Source organism: Pristiophorus japonicus, chromosome 9, assembly GCF_044704955.1.
Source record: "Pristiophorus japonicus isolate sPriJap1 chromosome 9, sPriJap1.hap1, whole genome shotgun sequence".
In the NCBI taxonomy this organism is placed as follows: Eukaryota; Metazoa; Chordata; class Chondrichthyes; family Pristiophoridae; genus Pristiophorus; species Pristiophorus japonicus.
In genome coordinates this window covers 143,039,196-143,061,303 of record NC_091985.1, presented here as the reverse complement: position 1 = coordinate 143,061,303, position 22,108 = coordinate 143,039,196, and the positions used below count along the sequence as shown (strand labels likewise).

The window sequence follows — 22,108 nt, the reverse complement described above, 5'->3', positions numbered from 1 at the left end:
TCTGGTGTTTGGTGCCTGACTTTAGATAGGATATCAACGCCATGGGGATGGTGCAGAAAAAAAACCATAAGATGAAACCAGACGATAGACTTCATTTATGAGGAAAGTGGGACTCTTTTTATTCAGACAAAAAAGGAGATCTGATAGACATGTTACCGGTTCTGACAAAAGGTCATCGACCTGAAACGTTAACTCTGTTTCTCTTTTCACAGATGTTGCCTGACCTGCTGAGTATTTCAGCATTTTCTGTTTTTATTACAATGGCAAATAGGGAAGAACTATTTTCACTGGTCAGTGAGACAGTAACCAGAGGGCACAAATTTAAAATCAGCACCAAAAAAAAAGAGGGAGAAACTGGAGAACTTTATTTTACACACCGGGTTGCTAGGACATGTAAAGCTTTAGCAGAAACAGTGGTGGAAGCAGAATCCATAGTAGCTGTTAAAAGGGAAATGGATAAACATTTCAAAAAGAAAAAAAAGAAAAGGCTATGGGAAAGAGTAGGGAAATGGGACGAAGTGGACAGCTCATTCAGAGTCATCATGGGCACAATGAGCAGGATGACTTCCTTCTGTGTTGTACAATTCTATGATTCAAGTTGAAAATAGGTTCAGCCTGAAATGATCAAAGTGGTAGAGAGGATGAGAAGAGTCACAGATGTAAGAGCTAAAGACTATTTAATTTGTTACTGTTTTCAAAGCATAGCCAGCTGTGATGTCTATCTCAATAGGGGGTCCTAATTATTTGCCTGACAGCTCTCATGGTCCTCAAAAGTTGATGAATAACTTGAGGCAGATTTCTAGAAGACTGCCTTGATATCTATTTTTTTTTAAACTGATGCATTTCCAAAATTCATTCTGGTTATGGCAGGCCAGTGCTTTTCTTTGCAGACTTCAGTACAGAAAAAAAGTCACAAATGTTCTTCCTTTTGCTCCATGTCTTCTTCAAACTACAGCGCAGTGCAAGCACACTTCCCAACATGGTCGCTGCAAAGTAATGTTGGTGCTCACTGGCAATAAGCAAAATAAGTGTCTTGATACATTAAACAAATGGTGCAGTTTTTCCAAATCTTAATATATGAAAAAGATATATTGTATATATGTTAGAAATACTTTACATACCAATGAATCTACCAGGGCATTGCTCATGGTAAGTCAAGAGTACAGTTGGTTAAGAAAAAGATTTGAAGTTTAGGGGTGGAAAAAAAGGAGCAAAGGTCTCCAGAATTTCTGATAGCGGTGATGTCTACAGACCTCCTGATAGTAATAAAGTAGTGGGATGCATAAACATGGAGATCAGAGAAGCCTATAGCAAAAACAGAGTGGTTAAAATGGGAGACTTTAACTTTCACCTAGACTGGAAGATGCAAAACAGCTTATGTCCCAAAGACAGCAAATTTCTTGAGTATTTGAGACAGTTTTCTGGAACAATAGGGCCGGAATTTTCCCAAATAGTTGGGTTGGGGGGGGGGGCCTCAGACGGGCGGGAACTCCGACATCCCCGCAGCACCTGCTGACTTTAACGGCAAGGCTTGATTTGAGAGGCTGGCTGGCTATAGGTGAGTCGGCCTCAGAAGCAAGGGGAGGGATTACGGGAGGAGGATCATCGGCAATCGGCAGAGGTCAGGGATCGGGAAGGGGTGAGAATATCGGCAGGGGTTGGGGATCGGGGGAAGGGGTCGGCCAGGGATCTGTGTGAAGGGGGGGGGTAGAGGATCGTGGCCAGCCTCATCATCATTGTTGGATGGGCGGAGCGGGAGGTGGGGTGTGGTCTCCGATCACATGGTGGGGAATATGGTGGGAACCCTGGATCCAGGAGGTAGGTATAAAGTCACTTACCTCCTGGATGCAGTAGGCCCTGCCTCGGTTTAACTGCCGGGTTTCAAGAACTATGTGAAACCCGCGCACATGAACTTTAACACAAAATGGAGGGGAAAATAGGGGCTTCCAGCCTCATTACAATATTAAAATTGAGTTAACTTCGCGCCCCCCTCCCTCTCTTCCCTTCCCCCCCCCCCGCCCCACTCTCTTCCCTTCCCTTCCCTTCCCCCCCCCCCCCCGGGAGCAGGTTGGCCTCACCGCCCCGCCCCGCCCCCCCCCCCCCAGTAAAACCGGAAGTTGGAGGCGAGATCAGGTCAGCAACCCCATTTTTGCAACCACCACCACATATAAAAAAAATACACTCAGAGGCATCTTCCACCCTTCAGGACCTGGAATATTAGGTCCTTCATTGAAACACCGGTGAATTCATCCTTTTTTGGCGTGGAAGCAAGTCATCCTCGTTTCGAGGGTCTGCCCAAGCTGATTTTAACACTGTAACTGCCCACAGGCTCCAGACCCACCCTTTTCTTCAAGGAGAAAATTACGACCTAGGTTTATGAACCAAAAAGAGAACAGCGCCAGATTAAATTTAGTGATGAGTAATGTACCTGAATTAGTCAACAATCTAACGGTAAGAGAACAACCTAGCTAACAGTAACCGTTACATGATTGTATTCGATATTAAGTTGGAGGGAGAGGCTGAATAACGAACTAAGGTTTTAAAAATCAGGTATGGCAGACTTTGGAGGGATGAGGCAGAAATTGACTGCGGTAGACTGGGAAGAACTATTAATTGATAAAACTTTAGATGGACAGTGGCAGGTGTTTAAATAATTATTTGGTACAATACAAAACCTCTACATACCCCTAAAAGGGCAAGAGCTCTAATTGTGTAATTAAACAACCTTACTCAACAAGGGAAGTGAGAGATAGTATAAAACTGAAAGAAAGGACTTATAGGAATGCAAAGAGCAGTAGAGATCCCACGGATTAGGAGTGATATAAAGAACAGCAAAGGGATATAACGCAAGTAGAAAGAGCTGCAAAAAGAGAATACAAGAAAAAACTTGAGGAATATCAAGTATTTTACTGAAGTATTTTACAAGTATTTAAGAGAAAGAGGGTGGCGTAGAGTAAAGTGGCTCTCTTAAAATCAGATGCAGGTGATATTATAATTGAAAAATCAGGAAATTAGAGACTTGCTAAACACCAGCTTTGTATCAGTCTTCACGGTTAAAAAAAAAGGACGAGGATATAGTACCGGAGATATGAAAAAAAGTAAAAATAAATCAAAGGGAGGAAGTTACAAGATTTAATATGAATAAAAAAGATGGTAATGAAGAGCCAGAGAACTATCAAAGACTGTATTGGGCCCACTGAAGGGTGTTCAAGGATAGGTTACAAAGGACTCAAAGTATAGCGGAAATATTAACTGAGTACTTTGCATTAGTCTTCACCCTTGAAGACGATGATCAAATATTAGAATTTAATAATATTAGTTTCGTTAAGTAATTATGGGCCCAAGTTTCGAGCCGCGCCTAGAACGGCGCAGTCCCGACCTGGAAACCCGTTTTTCGCGCCACAAAGTGCGCCTAAAAAAACCCTCCAGATTCTCCAGCTCCCTGCGGGTCTTCTGGCCCTCGGCGCAGCGCAGCACGAGCTGTAAGGGGCGGAGCCAGGTCCCTGCGCTGAAAACAGTGCCGGGACCTCTGCACATGCACGCTACAGTGGGCACGCATGTGCAGTAGCTCCAGGCACCCAAAACTGTGTGGGAGGGGCCGGAGCAGGCAGCCCCTAGCCCTGGCTGAATGGCCTCACTGGGGCTGCATGAATAAGGCTCCTCACACGGCCCCTCTCCTCTCCCCCCCCTCCTCTCCTCTCCCCCCTCCTCTCCTCTTCCCCCCCCTCTCCTCTTCCCCCCCCTCTCCTCTTCCCCCCCCCCTCTCCTCTTCCCCCCCCTCTCCTCTTCCCCCCTCTCCTCTTCCCCCCCCTCTCCTCTTCCCCCCCCTCTCCTCTTCCCCCCCCTCTCCTCTTCCCCCCCCTCTCCTCTTCCCCCCCCTCTCCTCTTCCCCCCCCTCTCCTCTTCCCCCCCTCCTCCGCTCCTCTCCCCCCCCTCTCCTCTCCCCCCCTTCCCTCTCTCTCCCACCCCAGACTGGACCCAACACCAACAACGAACTGACTCCCGCTTCCTCCCCCGCCTCCGGACCGGACCCGTCACCGACACAACTCCACCCCCCCGGACTGGATCCGACCTGACCTCCCTCCCCCCGACCTGACCTCCCCTCCCCTCTCCCTCCCTGACCTCCCTCCCTCCCCCCGACCCGAACCGAACCGACCTCCCTCCCACAACCCCCCGACCCGACCCAACGCCACCTACCTGTAAATCTGGTGCTGGGGACGGGCCCTGCCCGAAGTCTCGGGCCCAGCCCATTCAGCCTCCCCCCCCCCCCCGTTCTCCTTTCTCCCCCCTCCCCCTTCTCCTTTCCCCCCCCCCCAATCTCCTTTCCCCCCCCGATCTCCATCCCCTCCTTCGCCCCCTTGACAGAGACACACTGGGGGGGGGGGGGCATCCCAGAACGCTGTTGAAGGGCTCCCGGTGTTGCAGTCGGTAAGTAGAAAATGTTTTATTTATTAATTTTTTGTGATTGATTTATTGGTTGATTTATTGATGTATTTATCATTTATTATTGATGATGGCTCTTTATTTGTAAAACTGAAGTGTTTAATGTTTGTAAACTTCCCTTTAAACCCCCCCCCCCCCCACCGCCCTCCATTTCCTACGTCTGATTTTCTAAAGTGTAGACAAGGTTTTTTCGAGCGTACAAAAATCTTCACTTACTCCATTCTAAGTTAGTTCGGAGTAAGTTTTCACTGACGAAACTTTGAAAACAGGCGTAAGTGGCCGGACACGCCCCCTTTTGAAAAAAAAATTCTGTTCCAAAGTGAAACTGTTCTAACTGACTAGAACTGGAGCAAACTAAATGATGAGAATTCTGATTTCTAAGATACTCCGTTCTACACCAGTTGCTCCTAAAAGTCAGGGGCAAATCATGTCGAAAATATTTGTAATATTAATAACTACTTTTTTTTTTAAAAAGAGGGAAGAATGAAACAAATGAACAGTAGAGATGGAAAAGGGGAGTATGGAATAAAGAGTTAGAAGGCAAAATTTAATAAATAATGGAGTAGGAAGGAGTCATAGACTGATGAAACAATATAAAGACATGGGGAGGCATTAAATAATAATGAATAGAGATCAAAAAGGATGGAATGAATTAATCAAACTATCTAGTTATTTATATTAAAAATCTCAAGTATGTACACACTTCCTGCCTGCACAACTTGGCTTCCTGTTTGTCACACTTTTGGGACCTCAATTATATTGGCCTATGCCTCTATAACTTGTCACTGTGATTGCACAATCTAGCAAACAAGTTCTCTTAAATCGATTAAAATGTTTTTGGAAAATGTTTTTCAAACTGCCATTTAAAAAAAAATCAGTAACAGAAATTTCTAATGTCAAAGTAAGGATTTAAAAGTACAAGCACAAAAATGTAAATATTTCACAACAACATGATTATATTTACCTATTGAATTATTTTGTGTCTTATTTTCTTTAAAGGCCTCAGCCTCTTCCTAAAGCCTGGGATTGGACTTGACATTTTTACCCAGAGCTGTGACTTGCTCCTGAATTTGGATTGGCAGTCTGAGCATGTGTTGTGTACCTAATTTCATACATCTGCATATCCTTCCTGGCAACTTTTTCCAGCATAAATTCCAGGTTCACATTTATAATCCAAATTTTCTACTCTAGCATAGGAACATGGGAACAGGAGTAGGCTATTCAGCCTCTCGAGCCTGTACCGCTATTCAGTTAGAGCCGGGCTAATCTGTACCTCAATCCTATTTACATGCCTTTGATCCATATACCATGACACCCTTATCTACCAAAAATCCATTGATCTCAATCTTGAAAATTTCAATTAACTCAGCATCCACGGCCTTTTGGGGAGAGAATTCCAGATTTTCACTACCCTTGCTGTGAAAATGTGCTTCCTAATTTCACCCCTGAATGGCCTAGCTCTAATTTTAAGATTGTGTGCCCTTGTTCTGGATTCCCCCACCAGAGGAAGTAGCTTTCTCTATCTACTCTTATCAAATCCTTTTATTAGCTTAAATTATTTAAAGGGTTATATTATGAGGCTAGGTTTCATAAACTTGGCTTCAATTAACTTGTATTTTGAAGGGTGGGAGTAATTTTTAACACCCCTATATGATTTCTCCACTTCTTCAGCCTTAGAAGTACTACCATCACTAAGTTTCTTCCTGTCCCATTCAATATGGCCTGTAACCTTTCCTCTGTACGAACTGATCGAGTTCCAGATAACCAACTCAACATCCAAGAGGTACTGTTCTGACACATAAATGGTTATCCAACTAAGAGCACCCAATGACTACAATCTCCCTGTGCCCCCTCTGGCTGTCTCACTACACTGCGACCTGGTTTCCCTTCTGTAGTACGGGACAAAGCTTGGTCTTTTTTTGTAATTTTAATTTCTGGAGTAGCTCCACAGACTTTATATCCCTATTTTCTTGATTTTCTTCAGTACTTATCACCTTTTCTTGACCCATCCTCATGTCCAGTCCCTGATGACTTGCTATCAAGGTCTAGTGCTTGTCCAAACACTCCACATTAAGATAACAACCCTTTCCTTCAGTTTTTTTGATCAACAGACGTTTTTTGCATCTTATTTTACTATCTATTATACCTGGCTTTCTTTTGTCTAAGAAAACACTCCATATGGCCTTTATTCTACTAAGAAATCTTATCAAATAGGTGATTTAAAAAATTTAGAAAGTTGTGTCCACTTTTAAAGCAGAAAATAAAACCACCTTTTAAAGAGAGAAACGTAAGAATTTGCAGTCTGAGCTTCAAACTATTGGGCCTGAATTTGCGGAACCTACGGGCGCGTACGAGGTGCATGCACACCCATAGGGGCTGCACAAGTTCCGGGTTTAGACATGCGAAGCGCATGAGCCTAAACCTGGTACTTGCGATTTGTCAAGAAGGAAAAGAGTCTCCCCAGGCAGTGAGTTGGACTATTTGCTGAACTCCTGCCCAGCGAATGGCCTTCAAATTCTTAAGCCTGGTAAAAGCAGGTGTAAGGCCAGCTTTTATCAGTTTAAGAGTTTTAAAAAATACAAAAATAAAATGTTATCACTCATTTATATGTTTAAAAACCCTGTCCATTAAGGTAAGTTTTAAATTCAAAAAAATAAATTTGTGTATAAAATACAGGTACAGGTAATTAATTAATTTGCATGTTAATTAATTTAAAATATGTAATGTGTTTTTATTTATTTAATGTGTTTGTTTTTTGGGGTACTCCCATTCATACTTATGGCAACTCCGTAGAAACGGAACTCACCATAAGTATGAATAGGAATACCTCCATTTTGATTGGTTGGGCCGGCCCAAATGATCTCAGTGATGCGTATGAAGCGCATACGCCACTGGAATACATGGGCCTCTGCGCAGGCCTTCGCATAGAGGCCCAGGATCAGAAGGCTCCGAACTTCCGGGACCACCAAGTACTTTCATAGAAATCTTTATAGTAAGCACGTGGGAAGTCTTCGACCGCAAATTCTGGACCATCAACTCACCAGGGTTCTACAAAACATCCTCATTTCCACACCAACTTAGTAGCTGCTCCCCCTCCCAATTTTACTTCTCTCGGGCACTCCCCTTTAAACTTTGTTGCTCCCCTTAAAATTTTATTTTGCCTTCATATTCTATTTAAAATGCTCTTGTGTTACATGCGCCCCATTTAATTATTTGCCTCTCCTACATTTAAAGCATAACACAATTACATTTTGAACCTTACTAACTTTTTGCTTCAGTAAAGTTGCTTATCCAACATTATTATCTATTTGCAATTCACAAACTGATGATTCTCAGCATCTTCATTGATAAAACTCAAAAACCCGTAGAGCTGTTACAAGCCTGCCACATGATGAATAAAAGGCCCAATTGCAAGCTATCTGAATGTTACACTGAATCAATAGAAGTATATATTCATGGCTGGCACTAGTTTTTTTTTATCTTAATGCCTCCTTTAGCTTTTGTATTGACAGAGTTTGGTCAATTTTCACAGAATGCTAAAATAGACTCGGTGTGGGAAAATTGATCAGTATATTTCATTGAGTGCCTCCAAATATTTGCACTGCCCTTGCTGACATACTAAATTTGCTGACTTCTAGATAGGTTTATAGCTTACCTTCGGTCCCAAGAATTCATTCCCATGTCATTAAGAAACAGTCTGCAGTAATAAAACTGCGCCTGAGGTTCATGATGAATAGATTCCTTTTGACTGGCCACGCTCACACAGTGATCCCTGCTCCACCTACGAATGGATTCTTCCTCCTGATTGCTCTGTCTGGTTATAGCATCTATGATATTTCTTTCTTGATCATGATTCATTCCAACTGGTAGTGGTGCTGGCTCACTGAGTCCCAGCTGTGGATGTGGTAGGCATTCTGGACTGCTGTTACCTAAATCTTCAAGCAACTGATCAAGATCATCGTGTTCCTTTTGAAGAGAACTGCAGTCTGTTTTCTGTACATCAGATTGACAATCGACAATGAAACTAATATTTGAAGATGAAGATGTTTTACAGTCTTTAGAACAAGTCATCTGATTGCTGAGTGGGCCATACAGAATCCGACCATCCCAAGAATACTTCCCAGAGATATCGCGCACAATTACCCTCACATCTGAGGCAGGAAGGTTTGGCTCACTACTGGAAGTCCTTACTTGCATAACTGCTTCTGCAGGAATCTGAAGGTACGAAATTAGGGTGCTGTCATTAAGTACAAAAAGTTGCAAATTTGGGCTTTTGAAGACCTCAGCAGATAGGTCTGATGATTCAACATAGGGGTTGTCATGGTTCTCACTGATGAGGCTGTGAAGTACGGCAGGACCTCCACTGAGTGGACAGTGATCTAAATGATTAATCAAGTGTGCCATTACCATGCGTGCTGTAAGAGGGATCAACTCCAAACTTCTTTTCTTCTTACCTGTAATGAATATTAACAGAGAATATATATATCAACTGTACATACCATTCAATGCCATTTGAAAAGATACTAGCCCTGATATTCTTCCCCTCTCCCTTGCCTGGACACAGGACAGGTGCAGCACACCTGAAATGCACTGCATCTGTCCTGACCAGACTACATCTACATTTGTATGGCCAGGTCAGTTGAACAGTCCCATCACACCCACAGTGTAAATCTGTCTTCTGGCAGGGCCTTGTGTCTAGAAATGTGCATGCAAATCTGAGAGACCAGTAGCTGCGGGTCAGACCATCAGCCTCAGGATCTTCTGGATGCTGCCTTGAAGCAGCAGCCAGACTCATCAAGATCCATGGGGATTCTGAAAGAGAAAGGTAGTACTTACACTTTCAGGCCTCCTTGGCTTTGCTATGTGTGTCCCCGCTTTCCCCCTCCTACCACCACCACCACCACCAATGAATGGTCTGATCAGAGAGGGGTCCAGGCAGAAGGTACACCCCAAATTTTTCACTTAGCATTTCAGTATGTATGCTTACACGGTACTGTGAAACTTGCTGGTGGGAATGCCCCTTCAGTGGAAGTAGCCCACTACAGAAGTGGCAGTTGCGAGGTACAGTAGCTAAAATAAATATTTCTTCACCATTTAGCAAAATAACTTAATGTCATTGTTTCCATCTTTGCATGGTACATTTTCGGACATAGGTATACAGGAGATGAATAAGCCAAAAACAACAGGGGAATGCACAAAATAATGATCTTCAGGCTGTGCTCTGGAGTACAAAATAATTAGTAATTTTACAGTTAAATAAGACAAAACATGCTACATATAATTTTTTTAAAGAAAGTTTAGCAGTTATGATTCACACAACCTATTTTCTCTCCTCATTCCTAGCTGTGAATAATAATCCTGTACTAAACTGCTGCTCTGCAGCTGCTAGCAACTAAAATTCTGCTTAGCCAAATTAACTTAGCTGATGTCATTATGAGGTGAATAAGTGATTAAGTCTATGGGCAACAATGGAGTTTGCAATATTTAATCTGTACAGAAAAAACACAAATTGTCGACTAAGATCTATGATTTTATTGTAAACTTATACTGTCCAAGATCCACTCAAAATTTGCCCAGTACCAGTTATGATACTGCCTCTTTCTCTGCCTCTTTTCCACCAAAACCAAAATATGTAGGTAGCAATAAGATACCTATTTTAATAATTAATATAGGAATATGTTACAATGTCAGTTTATATGTTTACATTGAATTGTGAAACCTGATTCTGTCAGATTACATATATAATCCAAGTGAATTTTTGAAAATAAGAATTTAAGTTGAAACATTTGTAAATACAGGTACATCCAATATACCAATAACCATTGATTGTATAACCAATGTAGCGCCATTTAAACAAAATTAAATATCCTCGAAAACATTAAAAAAAAGACACTCGAGCCTAGATTTTCTGAACAGCGTTACATTAAAACCAGTGTTAACCCAGTTATTTTAAATAGGTTAATGCTGAATGGAAAATCTAGGCTATACAGTTATGGCTACTTCTTGGAAGTTAAAAAAAACCAAGGTCTGTGGCTGTGCCAAACTATTGTTAATGCATTAATGTATTGACACCCCGAGGAAGAGAGTTTATGTGAATTTAAATAAAAGGATTCTTTTAATTCTCAAGGGCTGCTACTAAGAAGTAATTTCTATTGAAAGTGCAGTTCAGGAAGAAACATTGTAAACGTGAAAGACTTACTTTCGGTGACAGTAAGAAGGCTGCCAAAATCCTTAGAGACATATGAATGAGCAGGTTCAGAATTCTTGACATTTCCCAATGTCAAAAATGGATCATATTCTGTAGAGGAGACATCAGCAAGAGTCAGCAGATATTGACTTTGTTGGGTGAAGAGATGAGAGCCATAAACACAGGAGTGTAATACCTGTAAAACATGAGACAACAGATGGGTACAATTAATCCCACACACAGTTACCATATGATCTGATTCATTGAGCAAACTTTGAGGTCCATGACACTGTTGTTTATTATTAATTCATTTAGCAAACAGCACACTGAAAAAGCAGCACCATTTCTCTTTTCTGTCAATCTCAAATTGTTCTACTCCTTCAGGAGCTAATTAAAACCAAAGCTGAAGTGCAGTGACTAATCATAGCTAAGACTGGATCTCGTAATTATGAGTCTCTGGTACTGCATTTACAAGCATGCGAACAATGTAAAGTTCATCCTTAATTAAATAAAAATAAGATGGGTTTTTAAAGTGGCAGCTGACAGAATGCTATATAAAATGTACATGCTGCCATTTTTCTTACACTAATAGCATTAATTTACTACTTATTACTAGGAAAAGACAGGCCATACTAGTGTTTCACATCTGTGGATTAAATTAGGTTCAAAACTTGCATTTTAAAATTCTAATGGATTTTCCTTTGGAATCGAAATATTAGAACCTTCTTACCCAAGTTAGAAAAATAGGAAAAAGTAAAACAATTTTAAACAAAATAAAATTTAAAACATGCTGGTCATGAGTTACTAAAAATTACTTTCTAACAACCAGTTTGTTTGAAATTATAAACATTGATACCCATTGGGGCCTTGGTGCTGTCCTTTCATCACTGGGACTTGGGTCTGAATCCAATCAAGCTAATGGAATAAAAGTCTTCTCTCTCAGCTGTAGGCGACTTATTAGTTTAGGCAGTCCAGCAGCAAGAGGATACAAAATTGTTGCTAAATTAGCACTAAAATCAGCAACCTCATGTCACAGTCATAAAGATGACTGCAGTAGAAAATGAAAAATATCATGTAGATTTAGTGAAGGTCTTTGATATGCAACTACGATGAGAGTTCTTCATTACCCCCTTGTTTAATCCTCTGCCCATTCACACTCCAGGCCCTGCTAAACTTCAGTCCCTCCTGTTATTCCAAGCATTGCTAAATCTGTGCTATTCTCCACTCTCAGCTTCACCTTCCCAACTCCTTCTGGTCCCAGACTTGTCGCCACTGTGAAAGCAAGAATATCAGTAATACATTTTAAATAGGAAGTATTTCATAACAAGTATCAGGGGACCTGAAGGTTGTGCTACAATAAATAAGTTTTCAAAAAGCATCATTGTTATAATTTTTGCAATAATACAAGTATTGGGCCTTCACTTTATGGGTGTGGGAACATAGGTTTGCACTTTGCTGTCATCTACCAAACTCTAACTTGCTTGATCCTAGCTTCCTCGTTCTCCCATTCTCTTTTCTCAGCTCCAGCTTCCTATTTGCTCACCCCCATCACTGGGCTCCCGACTCCCACTTGACTCTACTAAGAGTTTTTTGTGTTCTCCCATTCTGACAGAGAATGGGAGACCAGGTCTTATGCTGGGATGCAGTGGAGGGAGGGAATGTGGGGCCATGGCCTGAGACTGAGACATAGAAACTGACTCCCTGTTTCAAAGGAGATAGGAAATAATTCTTTAGGTGTGCGAGGGTTAAAAATTCAAGTCCAGTTCCAGGTCTCCGTGAAAGTTCAAAAAAGAATAAAGTAAGAAACATACACATGTGCGAGTGCGATATCAATGGATCGATCTTGGGGAACATACAGAAGATGACATGGGGATAATTGTACAAGTCCATGCTGCCAGCAGGGAGCCTTGCACGCCAGCATCGTAAATCAAAAATTTAGCTGTGAATCACTTACCAACCAAAATACTCAGGAAATCAGGGTTAGTGCATGCCCAAATTTCCGATTTTCACTGCAAGTAGATGAGGCTCCCTGCTACAATGTGGACATGTAAAATTACCCACACAATGAGGACAGACTTGTAGAAAGATGCAAAGAGCAAGACCGAGAAGAAGAATCAGAGAAATAGAGACACCAATAAAAATATGTGAAAGGCATGCAAAGTAGCTGAAGTCAAGAAGGAAGACCGATGGAGACAAAGAATTAGTGTGCATGAACAAGCAGTCAGTTACTGGAATGAGAATTTAAAAAAATGATGTCACTGAACAACACAACAGGACATCACTCAGCAATTACACAATTGTGGTTCACATTCAAACACAAACATGAACTGCTGATTGCCCCCTTCAGCAAAGAGGGTTGCTAGGCCTAAATAAAAGCAATAATACATAACACACAGAAATGACATAGGGGATCATTTTATAAGAATATTGCTAAAGCAATTGTTTTTCTGTTGGATCTGGAAGTAGCAAATGCTTATTTTGATGCGCCCTGCAGGAGAGATATACTGCCATAACCATGAGATGCACTGCAGTTTGTAGAAAACAACATTTTACAAAGGATTATCTTAGGAAATGTTTTGAAAAGCGATTTTAAAGTTCTATTTGGAGAACAAAAAATTCTATTAGGTTTTGTTGACTCTCACAATGTTTTTGATACTAAATATAAGTGTAAGTAGCTGAACTATGTCCTACATGTTGCTAACTAGGAGTAAAATGAGAAAGTGTGATTAGTTTTTACTCACTGACAGAGATTACCTAAAATGTTATATAAATGTAATTTGATTTTCAGAGATAAAATGACACCAACTGACAATTTCTCACACTTCAGATTAATTAAAACTCTTCACTTACGATTACAAAAGATAATTTTTCATAGCAAAAATGATAAAACACCATGACGGTGCAAGATTACACACATTGGCTCGAAGCTCAGTAAATTAAAGTCATTTAATAATAGCAAAAAATTGTAATTGAAGCAAAGAAGCTAATACAATTTAACAGCAAATAATATGCAAGCTTCTATAAATTAAAATGCTGATCACACAAAGTATATTAAACACAAGTTAACCATGAGAACTGTGAAACAGTGCATCTGCGTAGCCTTTGATGTCATAGAATCATAGAATGGTACGGCACAGAAGGAGGCCATTTAGCCCATCATGCCTGCTTTTTTTCCCCATAGTCCTGCAGATTTTTCCTTTACAAGTTGTTAGAAACTAAAGATAGTTAAAAATGTATATGGTTATGCGATTAAAGCTGTGACGTGAAGAATGCTGTGTTTAAATAGCTATGTTCGAATTGCATATGGAAAGTCTCCTCAGACTAGATAGATACTTAGAAATGCTAAAGTTTTGGTTTCCTACGGAGGGTATAATATTGTGTACTATATACAATCTCCCTGTTGCTAAGTTAAGACTTGAACCTTGTTTATGTATTTTATGTATAATGCTAAGGTTGGAAATTAAGTTAGCTTAACAGAACTGCTTGCGAAGATAATGGAAGGAGTTGGGGTAAGTTAGCGTAAACACAAGGCAGTTTGATACGTCGTAAAGGAGGTAATGACCAGTTGAAGTGAGAAAGCTTTGTTGAAAGAGTACTAGACTAGGCATTGTACTGATTATACACAAGAGGATAGGGACGAGAGAGATAAAACAGATTCCAAAGGAAGGACCCTGAGTAAGTATAAACAAGAAAAGACACGTAGACAGATCATGAGACATCTTTAGGGCGGGCTTTGTTTTGAGAATCAAGACAAAGAACGTGAAGTCCTGTTGGGTATTGAGATTTTAGGGGAACCTCCATAAGTCAAAAGGTCTCGTCAATATCCTGGTTCAAGCCCATCCCTAAAAATAGAATAAAAATTACCTCCCGTGAGCTTGTCCTCACAGACAGAGGGAGAGAGAGAGAGAGAGAGAGAGAAGGCGGCTCACAAACAGAGGAAGAGAAAGGAGGCTCTAGACGAAAGGAAGCTCCAGACAAAAGGAAGAGAAGCCGCTCAGAAATTGCTCGTGTGTCAACCGTCTATCCAATCGGATACTTGTCACAATCGTATGATTTTGCTGTATAGCTAATGTGTTATTTTCCTCTGATTAAACACAATTTGCACTCGAACCTGATTATTTAAAGTGACCAGAGATAGCTGTAAAGATGTTGGGCCCAAATTTCCCCAGCCGCTTAGAGCGGCGTAGTTAGACGTGGTGCGTCGACTTCATGGTGGAGAAAATGCGCCGAAAACTTACCGGGATAATTTGGCCGCTCCTGGATCTCTGTGGACCCGTGGCGTGGTGCTGCAAAACCTGTGGGGGGGGGGGGGGGCGGAGCTTGAGTCGTGCTTGCTCAGCGCAGCCGGCTGGGGGGGGGGGGGGGGCGGGGGCTTGGGCTCAGCGTGCCTTTGAGTGCCAGCAGGGGGACGCATGTCCGTTTGTGCGTGTGCGCAATGCGCGTTGAAGCGTGCGCGCATGCACAATGGGCCAGGAACCTTGGCACTCAGCCATTTAAAGAGAGAGCGTCCTCAGTGCATCAGCAGCATTGACAGTGGGCTATATTGGAAGGCAAGGTGTTAATATTGATTTTTGGGTGGCTGAGGGGGTGGAAAGGAGTGCTGCATAGGTGCATGCAAGATGAGAACTGTGTTTTTTCAACATTACCAGAGTATGAATCCGATACACCAATGACGGAAGAGCAGGCAACAAGGAAGAATAACTTCTTGCATGAGGAAGTGGAGAAACTAGTCATTAAGGACACATGGCAGGAGCTGGATATCAGTAAGAGTGGTCCCACAAAAGTTCCACCCAAAGAAATGAGTAGACGCTGGAACCTAGTTGCAGAAGACTTCTCCGCAAGGGTGAATACCACAAGAACTGGAAGCCAGTGTAAAAAGAAATGGCAGGACGTTGGTCAAGTAGTGAGTGTAAGTATTATCTTGTTTTAAATGGAATTGCAATTGTTACTGTGATCAACTGTATATGTCCCATCCATCAGAAGCTCACCATGTGGCAAAAATTATATTTTCATCTTTGCAGAAGAAACTGGCCGACAACAAAAGGGAGAGAATTAGAACAGGAGGAGGGCTGCCAAATCTGCAACAACTATCACCACTGGAACAGAGGTTTGCTGCCTTGCTGAGTCGCACCTGCAGAAAAAGAATCAGCTCTGCACAAGCTGGGCCCACACGCGAGGGTGAGGGTCAATGATGAAAATGCATCGTCGCCCTTCAATTTAACCTGCTGACTGGCCTGCTACGTGTGAGACTACTCATTCCACCCATTCGGCCCCCTCCTTTCCTGCTAACCATTTGACTGATCCGTTGCATTTTGCAGAAGAAGATAATCCTGAACATCCTGAAGATCAACAAGAAGATCCAAATGCATCCGCTCCTGACCAAGGCGGGTGTGGGGAGAAGGGGTCCATGGATCTGCGTTCACGAGAGAATGCTGATCGTGATATGGATCAGTCGATGGTACAGGGCATCACTTTGCCAGACACCTCCACGAGCTCCGCGCCGACATTCCTTGGTTTCACACCTTCCAAGGTTGCGGGTCCCAGTGGCGGAGGTGGAATGCAGGTTGGAACACCCAGGGACCCACCGTCCCAGCCTCCGCCTCGCACTGCAGGGATGTCGCTCGGCAGACCCACGGCGAGGGGAAGGAGAAGCCGACCAGTCTCTCCTGAGATGCAGCCTTCATCAGATGTTAATCAGGTTCTGACATTTGGTGAGGAGACCAATGCCCTTACTCGATCACTCGAGGCCATCGTCAGTGGGGTGCGTGATGAGGTTGCGACATTGTCAGAAGAAATATCAGCACTGAGACGGGAACTGAGGGCAGGCATGTTAGAGGAAGTGCAAACGATGGCAGAGGCCATGAGGGAGCTAGCTGCTGCAATAAGGGCACATAGGCCTGACAATCAAATGCTATTCCCACTGCAATCTCCACATCAGTCTCTTTTAGACCCAAGCAACCACCATCACTGCCCCTATGAGAAAGTGCACATTGCCCGATTTGTGGGCGAGAGATGGATGCAGCCTTTCTTTGCTGTTGTGCTTGTTGTTGTGGAAGTGCATTGAAAACTTGCCAATAAAAGATTTTTTGCATTAAAACTGAATCATGTTCCATCATCACCATACAACATTTCGGAACAACTGTAAAAAACACACATCCCTCACCACTACAGTCATGCGTGCTTGCTGCCCCTAGCCCTGGCCAAAGGGCTAGCCGTTGCGTTCTGCAGTCGGCAAGGCAGGGCTGCTCTATTTTTAGTAGTTGATTTATCTTTCATTTATTTTTGATGATGTCGTGAAGATATTGTGATGAAGTTGTTTTGATGTTGTGCTGATGCTGTGAAGGTGTTTAGTGCTTTAGAATCCTCTAACTCACCTTCTTCGCCCCCCCGCCCCCACTCCCAATCTCTGGCTACCTGCGCTGATTTCTTAAATGTAGGTAAGGTTTTTCTGTGCCTACAAAAGTGGCCACATACACTGGCCTAAGTTAGTTTGGAGTAACTTTTAGCTGTCCAAATTTGCTTCTATGACCAAAACAGGTGTACGTGGCTGGTCACGCCCCCTTTTGGAGAAAAAAAACGAAACAAAAAAAAGACCTAACTGACTTACACTGGAGCAAGTTAAATGGGGAAATTTGCGATTTTTAAGTTACTCCAAAAAAAGCTACTTGCTCCAAAAAAATGCGGGGCAACTCCTGGGGAAATTTGAGCCCGTTGTTTCTGACAAAGTATTAATCCAATTCCCTTTTGAAAGTTACTATTGAATCTGCTTCCACCTCCCTTTCAAGCAGTGCATCACAGTTCATAACACCTCCTGCGTTTTTTGGGGATCTTATTTGATGTTTTCATAGTAGGAAGCAATGCTTTGACCAACATTGTGCTGTTTCTCAGTATGTTAATCCACATTTTTTACTTCCTTGCCTGAAGATTAATTATCTGCATGTGAAAGAACCAAATACAGCAACAAAAATAAATTCCTTTAAGTTGCACAATTTCAACTAAAACATTTACTAGAAAATGCCCTTAGTTCTGCTCATGATCAATTGATGAATATAATTTTATTTTGTGTACAATATGGTAATAGAGTTGGGAGAGAAACTTGTCCCACAGAGCCGTTTAGTGCCCAAAGTTTTCGACTGCACTGTGACAGCTGACAAAGCAAAACTGAATGGGAATATTGACACAGCCATTTACAAGGGTAAATGTTGACAACAGCATGAGCAAATATCATGATAACAAGTAAGATTTTTAATAGCATATTGATAAATCAAAGCACCTACATTCGTGAGACTTGGTTACTAGGGGTCAAAACAATTGTAACTATTCTTCACTTAGTTGAGGTATACCTAATGGAGTAACCTGTTCATACTATTAAAGTGGTCTTTGTAACTCATCTCATCTTACAGGCTCCTATCAATGGAATATCACCACCAATTGTGGGTCCTGGGCTCTCATTGATATAAGTATACATTAGTATGCCATCACATTTTTTTCAAAAAAATCTTTATTGATAGAACTGTAAATTCTGCATTACTTCAAATGTGAACACAATCTTATCCCTTCAAAAAGGTACTTAAAGATAAATTTGAAGAAGAAAAAATGAAGAATTGTCTTAACAGATCTCTTCCAAATCAACTAGTGATTAAGGGGTTAGTGAAGCTATTGCATTTATTACTCATGGAAAGCCAGTGAAATGGGTGAGGTAAGTGGCAATGTATAGTTGCAGTCCAACAGACCAAAATTAAAAATAGAGCTGCCAGCAGGAGTATTGCTCTGCTTCAAATATATATATTTTTTATAAAAAGAATTTTAACTGTCTTGAGTTTTGGTGGTAACATTTTGACGCTCGTGATTCTACTACTAATATGAATTAAAATTGCTCCTTTAAATACAGTAATATTTCTTAGCATTTTGGAGTATACTTGTTCAGCACCAGTACATATTCAATATGATTTTCTTTGTTGTCTGTGCTCTATTTAAACTGAACATTGGTCGGGAATCGGGAACTTCTCACACCAATTTGTTTAGTGGGGCTGGTTATGTGATCCTGTTGTGCTGGTGGGACCACATTGCACATATTGTATGCAGTGAGTAGGAGAGCTGATCTCAACTCAGTCTCCAAAGTCCACCAATTTAAATAAATTGATTATGCTCACTGCACACATCGGCCCTTAAAGGGCTGCTGAGAGGATTTAAAAGGCTGCATAGATGGGCAAAATTTCTTGATTAGAAAGTTTCAAATTAATGTTTAAATATTTGTCAACCTTTTCAATGGCTGAATGGGAAGAAAGAAGTGACAAACCAAAAGTAAAGGAAGGCAAACCAATGCAGAGGCACGAAACAGAGTTTGTGGGCAAGTGGTGGAATGGCACAGCACACGAACAACCCCTATTTGATAGTTGACAAAGTGGACATGCTGCTGTGATAAGGGTTGCCCTTATTTTTTTTAAAACCACTCCAGGTATTCCCCCACAAGGTGCACAATACCAAGTAGGAGGTGGCGGCAAGGCTCAAGGCTGTCTACAGAGTCTACAGCACTTGGGAGGAGTTGCAATAGAAAACAACACGTTATAAGGTGGCAAGGTAGGACTATCCGACAGTAACTGCTCCCATTTTTCAGACAGCAGGTGATGGTAATGATTCTGTTGTTCATTTAATCACTCCTGCTCTCCCACCCCATCACAGATCTTCCGTGCTGTTCTTTCCTCTCCTCCCCTCAACCCCACTTACCCGCCTCTGTACTTGCTTAAAACCTATTATATCGCTTACATTTCCAGTTCTGATGAAAGGTCACCAACCTAAAACGTTAACTCTGTTTCTCTCTTCACAGAAACAGGTTGAAGTTTCTGCTGAGTATTTCCAGCATTTTCTGTTTTTATTCCACGATTGCCTGGCTTGTTCAACATTTCCCACTTACGCATGCCAAGCCCTCACATAACCTTACAATGGAAAGGAGAATGGGAAGGGATATATTACAGACGGCTGATTCCTTGCTGCCCATTTTGACCCCCTGCTGTAGTTGAATTCCAACTCCATCTTGTCTGAACTATTCTACAATAGATGAGTGCTTCAATTTTTAATGATATAATCTGCTTGAAATTGAACAGCAATTTATATTTCTACATTTTAGATAATAACATTGGCTAAAACCGCATATCCTGGTAAAACTTCACATATTGAACTGCTGCAGGAAACATCGCTAGTATGAGGTATCATTTGTAATATACTGTTCTACAGGTCAACAACTCTCATCTTGTTAAGATATGCACTTTTGACACCTACAAATATAAAACACAGGCCGTATTTGACAGCAGCAGTTTTATTATAGTAATTCCCTTTGCTACAGGATGAGCACTCATATGGATTCACAAGTCAAAGCCAACATTCCAAAACCTCACATAGCACCGTTTTATCAAGGCTATTTACGGACAAAAATGGTCACATCCAAGGGCTTGAATTATCCAATTAGTTTCCATTTTATGTGGATATGCAAGTATTCATTTAATGTTAGAAATGAAAATGCTAGTAAAAGGAACACAATTAAGCAGTTTTGAGAACAGAAAGATGCAAATATTTCTTGCGCTGAAAATGTCACACACAATGCAAGCATCCAATGCAGTGCAAATACTACATATCAAATACAAAGCATCCTGATGCGGTTAAAACATTTCCATTTCCCACATTCCTTATCCCTGTGGACTCTGAGCAGCATTCATTCTGTGGAGTTCCAAATCAAGGGAAGTTTATTTGTACTTATCAAGCTTGTCCATTGCTAATAAAGTCTGCCTATGCTCACTTTAGCCTTAAGACTGCTTCCCTGTCTGGGCTACAGTCTAAACTAAAATCTAAAAAAGGCAGAACGATAAGTAATGCCATTAGGTTTTTGAATATGATAAATTTAAATTTTTGATATTGCATTACTAGTTTAACAGTCATAGACCAACTCTGTCACAAGATTGTAACCATTCCCCTCATTTCAATGCTGAAGCTTAATACAAGAAAGTAGTGAATCATATCAGGCTTTATAACACAAACAATGGGTCATACCTGCAACAAGCTATTACGATTCTACTATGTCTAATATTTTAATATTGTAATAAACTTTGCTTCCGTTTAAGATGTCAATTATGCTGTGTTGTTGGTCTGCAATAAGTAACTACAGAATAATTTTGTAACTGGCAACATCCAAATTTTACTCTCGACTAGGAGCGCTCAAATGCATGTGCTGAGCTCTGCGCCCCAGACAATAAATTTTCAATGTATGGCACACCATTATTTCAAAATATTAAAAAAGGACCATGCTGAAGTTCACAAAGTGTCCAAGTGATCGATCCAGTGAACAACTTGAGCAGTTTTTAAAATCTGACTGGGCTGGGTGCTGCTCTGGAGTGATACCACAGACGTTATCTAATTCAACAGATTTAAGGCAGCTTTCATAAGGAGGTTCAATACTGCTCCTATTCAGTCAGATTAGGTGTAACTAAGAAATTACACTTCCACTATTTTTACATTTTCAAAAATAACACTATAATTACACCTTAAACAAACCAAGAAGATGGTGCATGTGATCAAGTCAAGTAATTTGTTGAGGATAATTTATTACTACAGGGTTTCATTAGCAACATATACAATATGAATTTGTCATCATTCAATAATCTCACACTTTTGCTAGTGCACATAAATGGGCCTGCAGTAGTAAAAGTTCTAACCTATTTCAATTAGACAATAAAGATATACATACCCTGTAGATATAGTCTAGTAAAGGTGCTTTGCGTGCCATTTGGTCTTCCATCAAAGTTGCACTAATAGGTTCCAATAGGGCATCCACAGACATTGCCATGCACCAATCCAAAAGGCAGAGCAATAGAGATACTATTAACTAAAAAGGAAGAAAATATAATGCAGTGCTGTGCATTAGTTTCACTCTAAAGCATTGCCATGCAACTGAAAAGTAGCAACACACAACCTTCATGCTCACCCTTTTATCTGCATCGACAGAAGAATGTTCTGCACTTGGCAGGAGAAATGCAATAGTGGCCACAAGGATCTGTATTTAAAAATATTGTTCAGTTTTATTAAAGCACACACAATACATGCATGTTCAACTCATTTTCAGCAATTTCACTGATACAGAAGGATAGCATGATTTACATAGCCTCAAACAAGCTTGAAAGGAAGTGATTTACCTCAGCAATTTTCTTGGGGAGCTGGGATTCATACTTCTTAAGCCTTTCCATATGAGTAACCAACAGCTTAAGCATGTCACAAGCCACTTCAGCAACTACTTTGTTGGAAAACTGGAGACAAACCACAAGTCAGTGAAAATATATACCACAACTGTATATTATACAAATAGTCCAATGATTACTACAATCTAACCTTGACATGTCCACTGAAACAAAATTAGTTTAGGGTTAAGTAAGGTGAGCTAGCTTGTGAAGTTCATCAACAGTTAAGACTAATTTCACAATGGAATGTAAG

The 22,108-nt window shown here is 41.2% G+C and overlaps 1 protein-coding gene across 2 annotated transcripts in view; it reads right to left on the bottom strand.

Moving 5' to 3' along the window:
• Positions 1–22,108, bottom strand: part of ralgapa2 (Ral GTPase activating protein catalytic subunit alpha 2) — a 468,335-nt gene that overhangs the window by 304,796 nt on the left and 141,431 nt on the right. For both annotated transcript variants that reach the window (XM_070889893.1, XM_070889894.1), the window contains 5 exons: positions 21,814–21,924; positions 21,606–21,674; positions 21,369–21,506; positions 10,643–10,826; positions 8,099–8,897 (listed from right to left, as the gene is read on the bottom strand). In XM_070889893.1, coding sequence (XP_070745994.1) covers positions 8,099–8,897; positions 10,643–10,826; positions 21,369–21,506; positions 21,606–21,674; positions 21,814–21,924 — 1,301 coding nt within the window. The remainder of the gene's footprint in view (positions 1–8,098; positions 8,898–10,642; positions 10,827–21,368; positions 21,507–21,605; positions 21,675–21,813; positions 21,925–22,108) is intronic.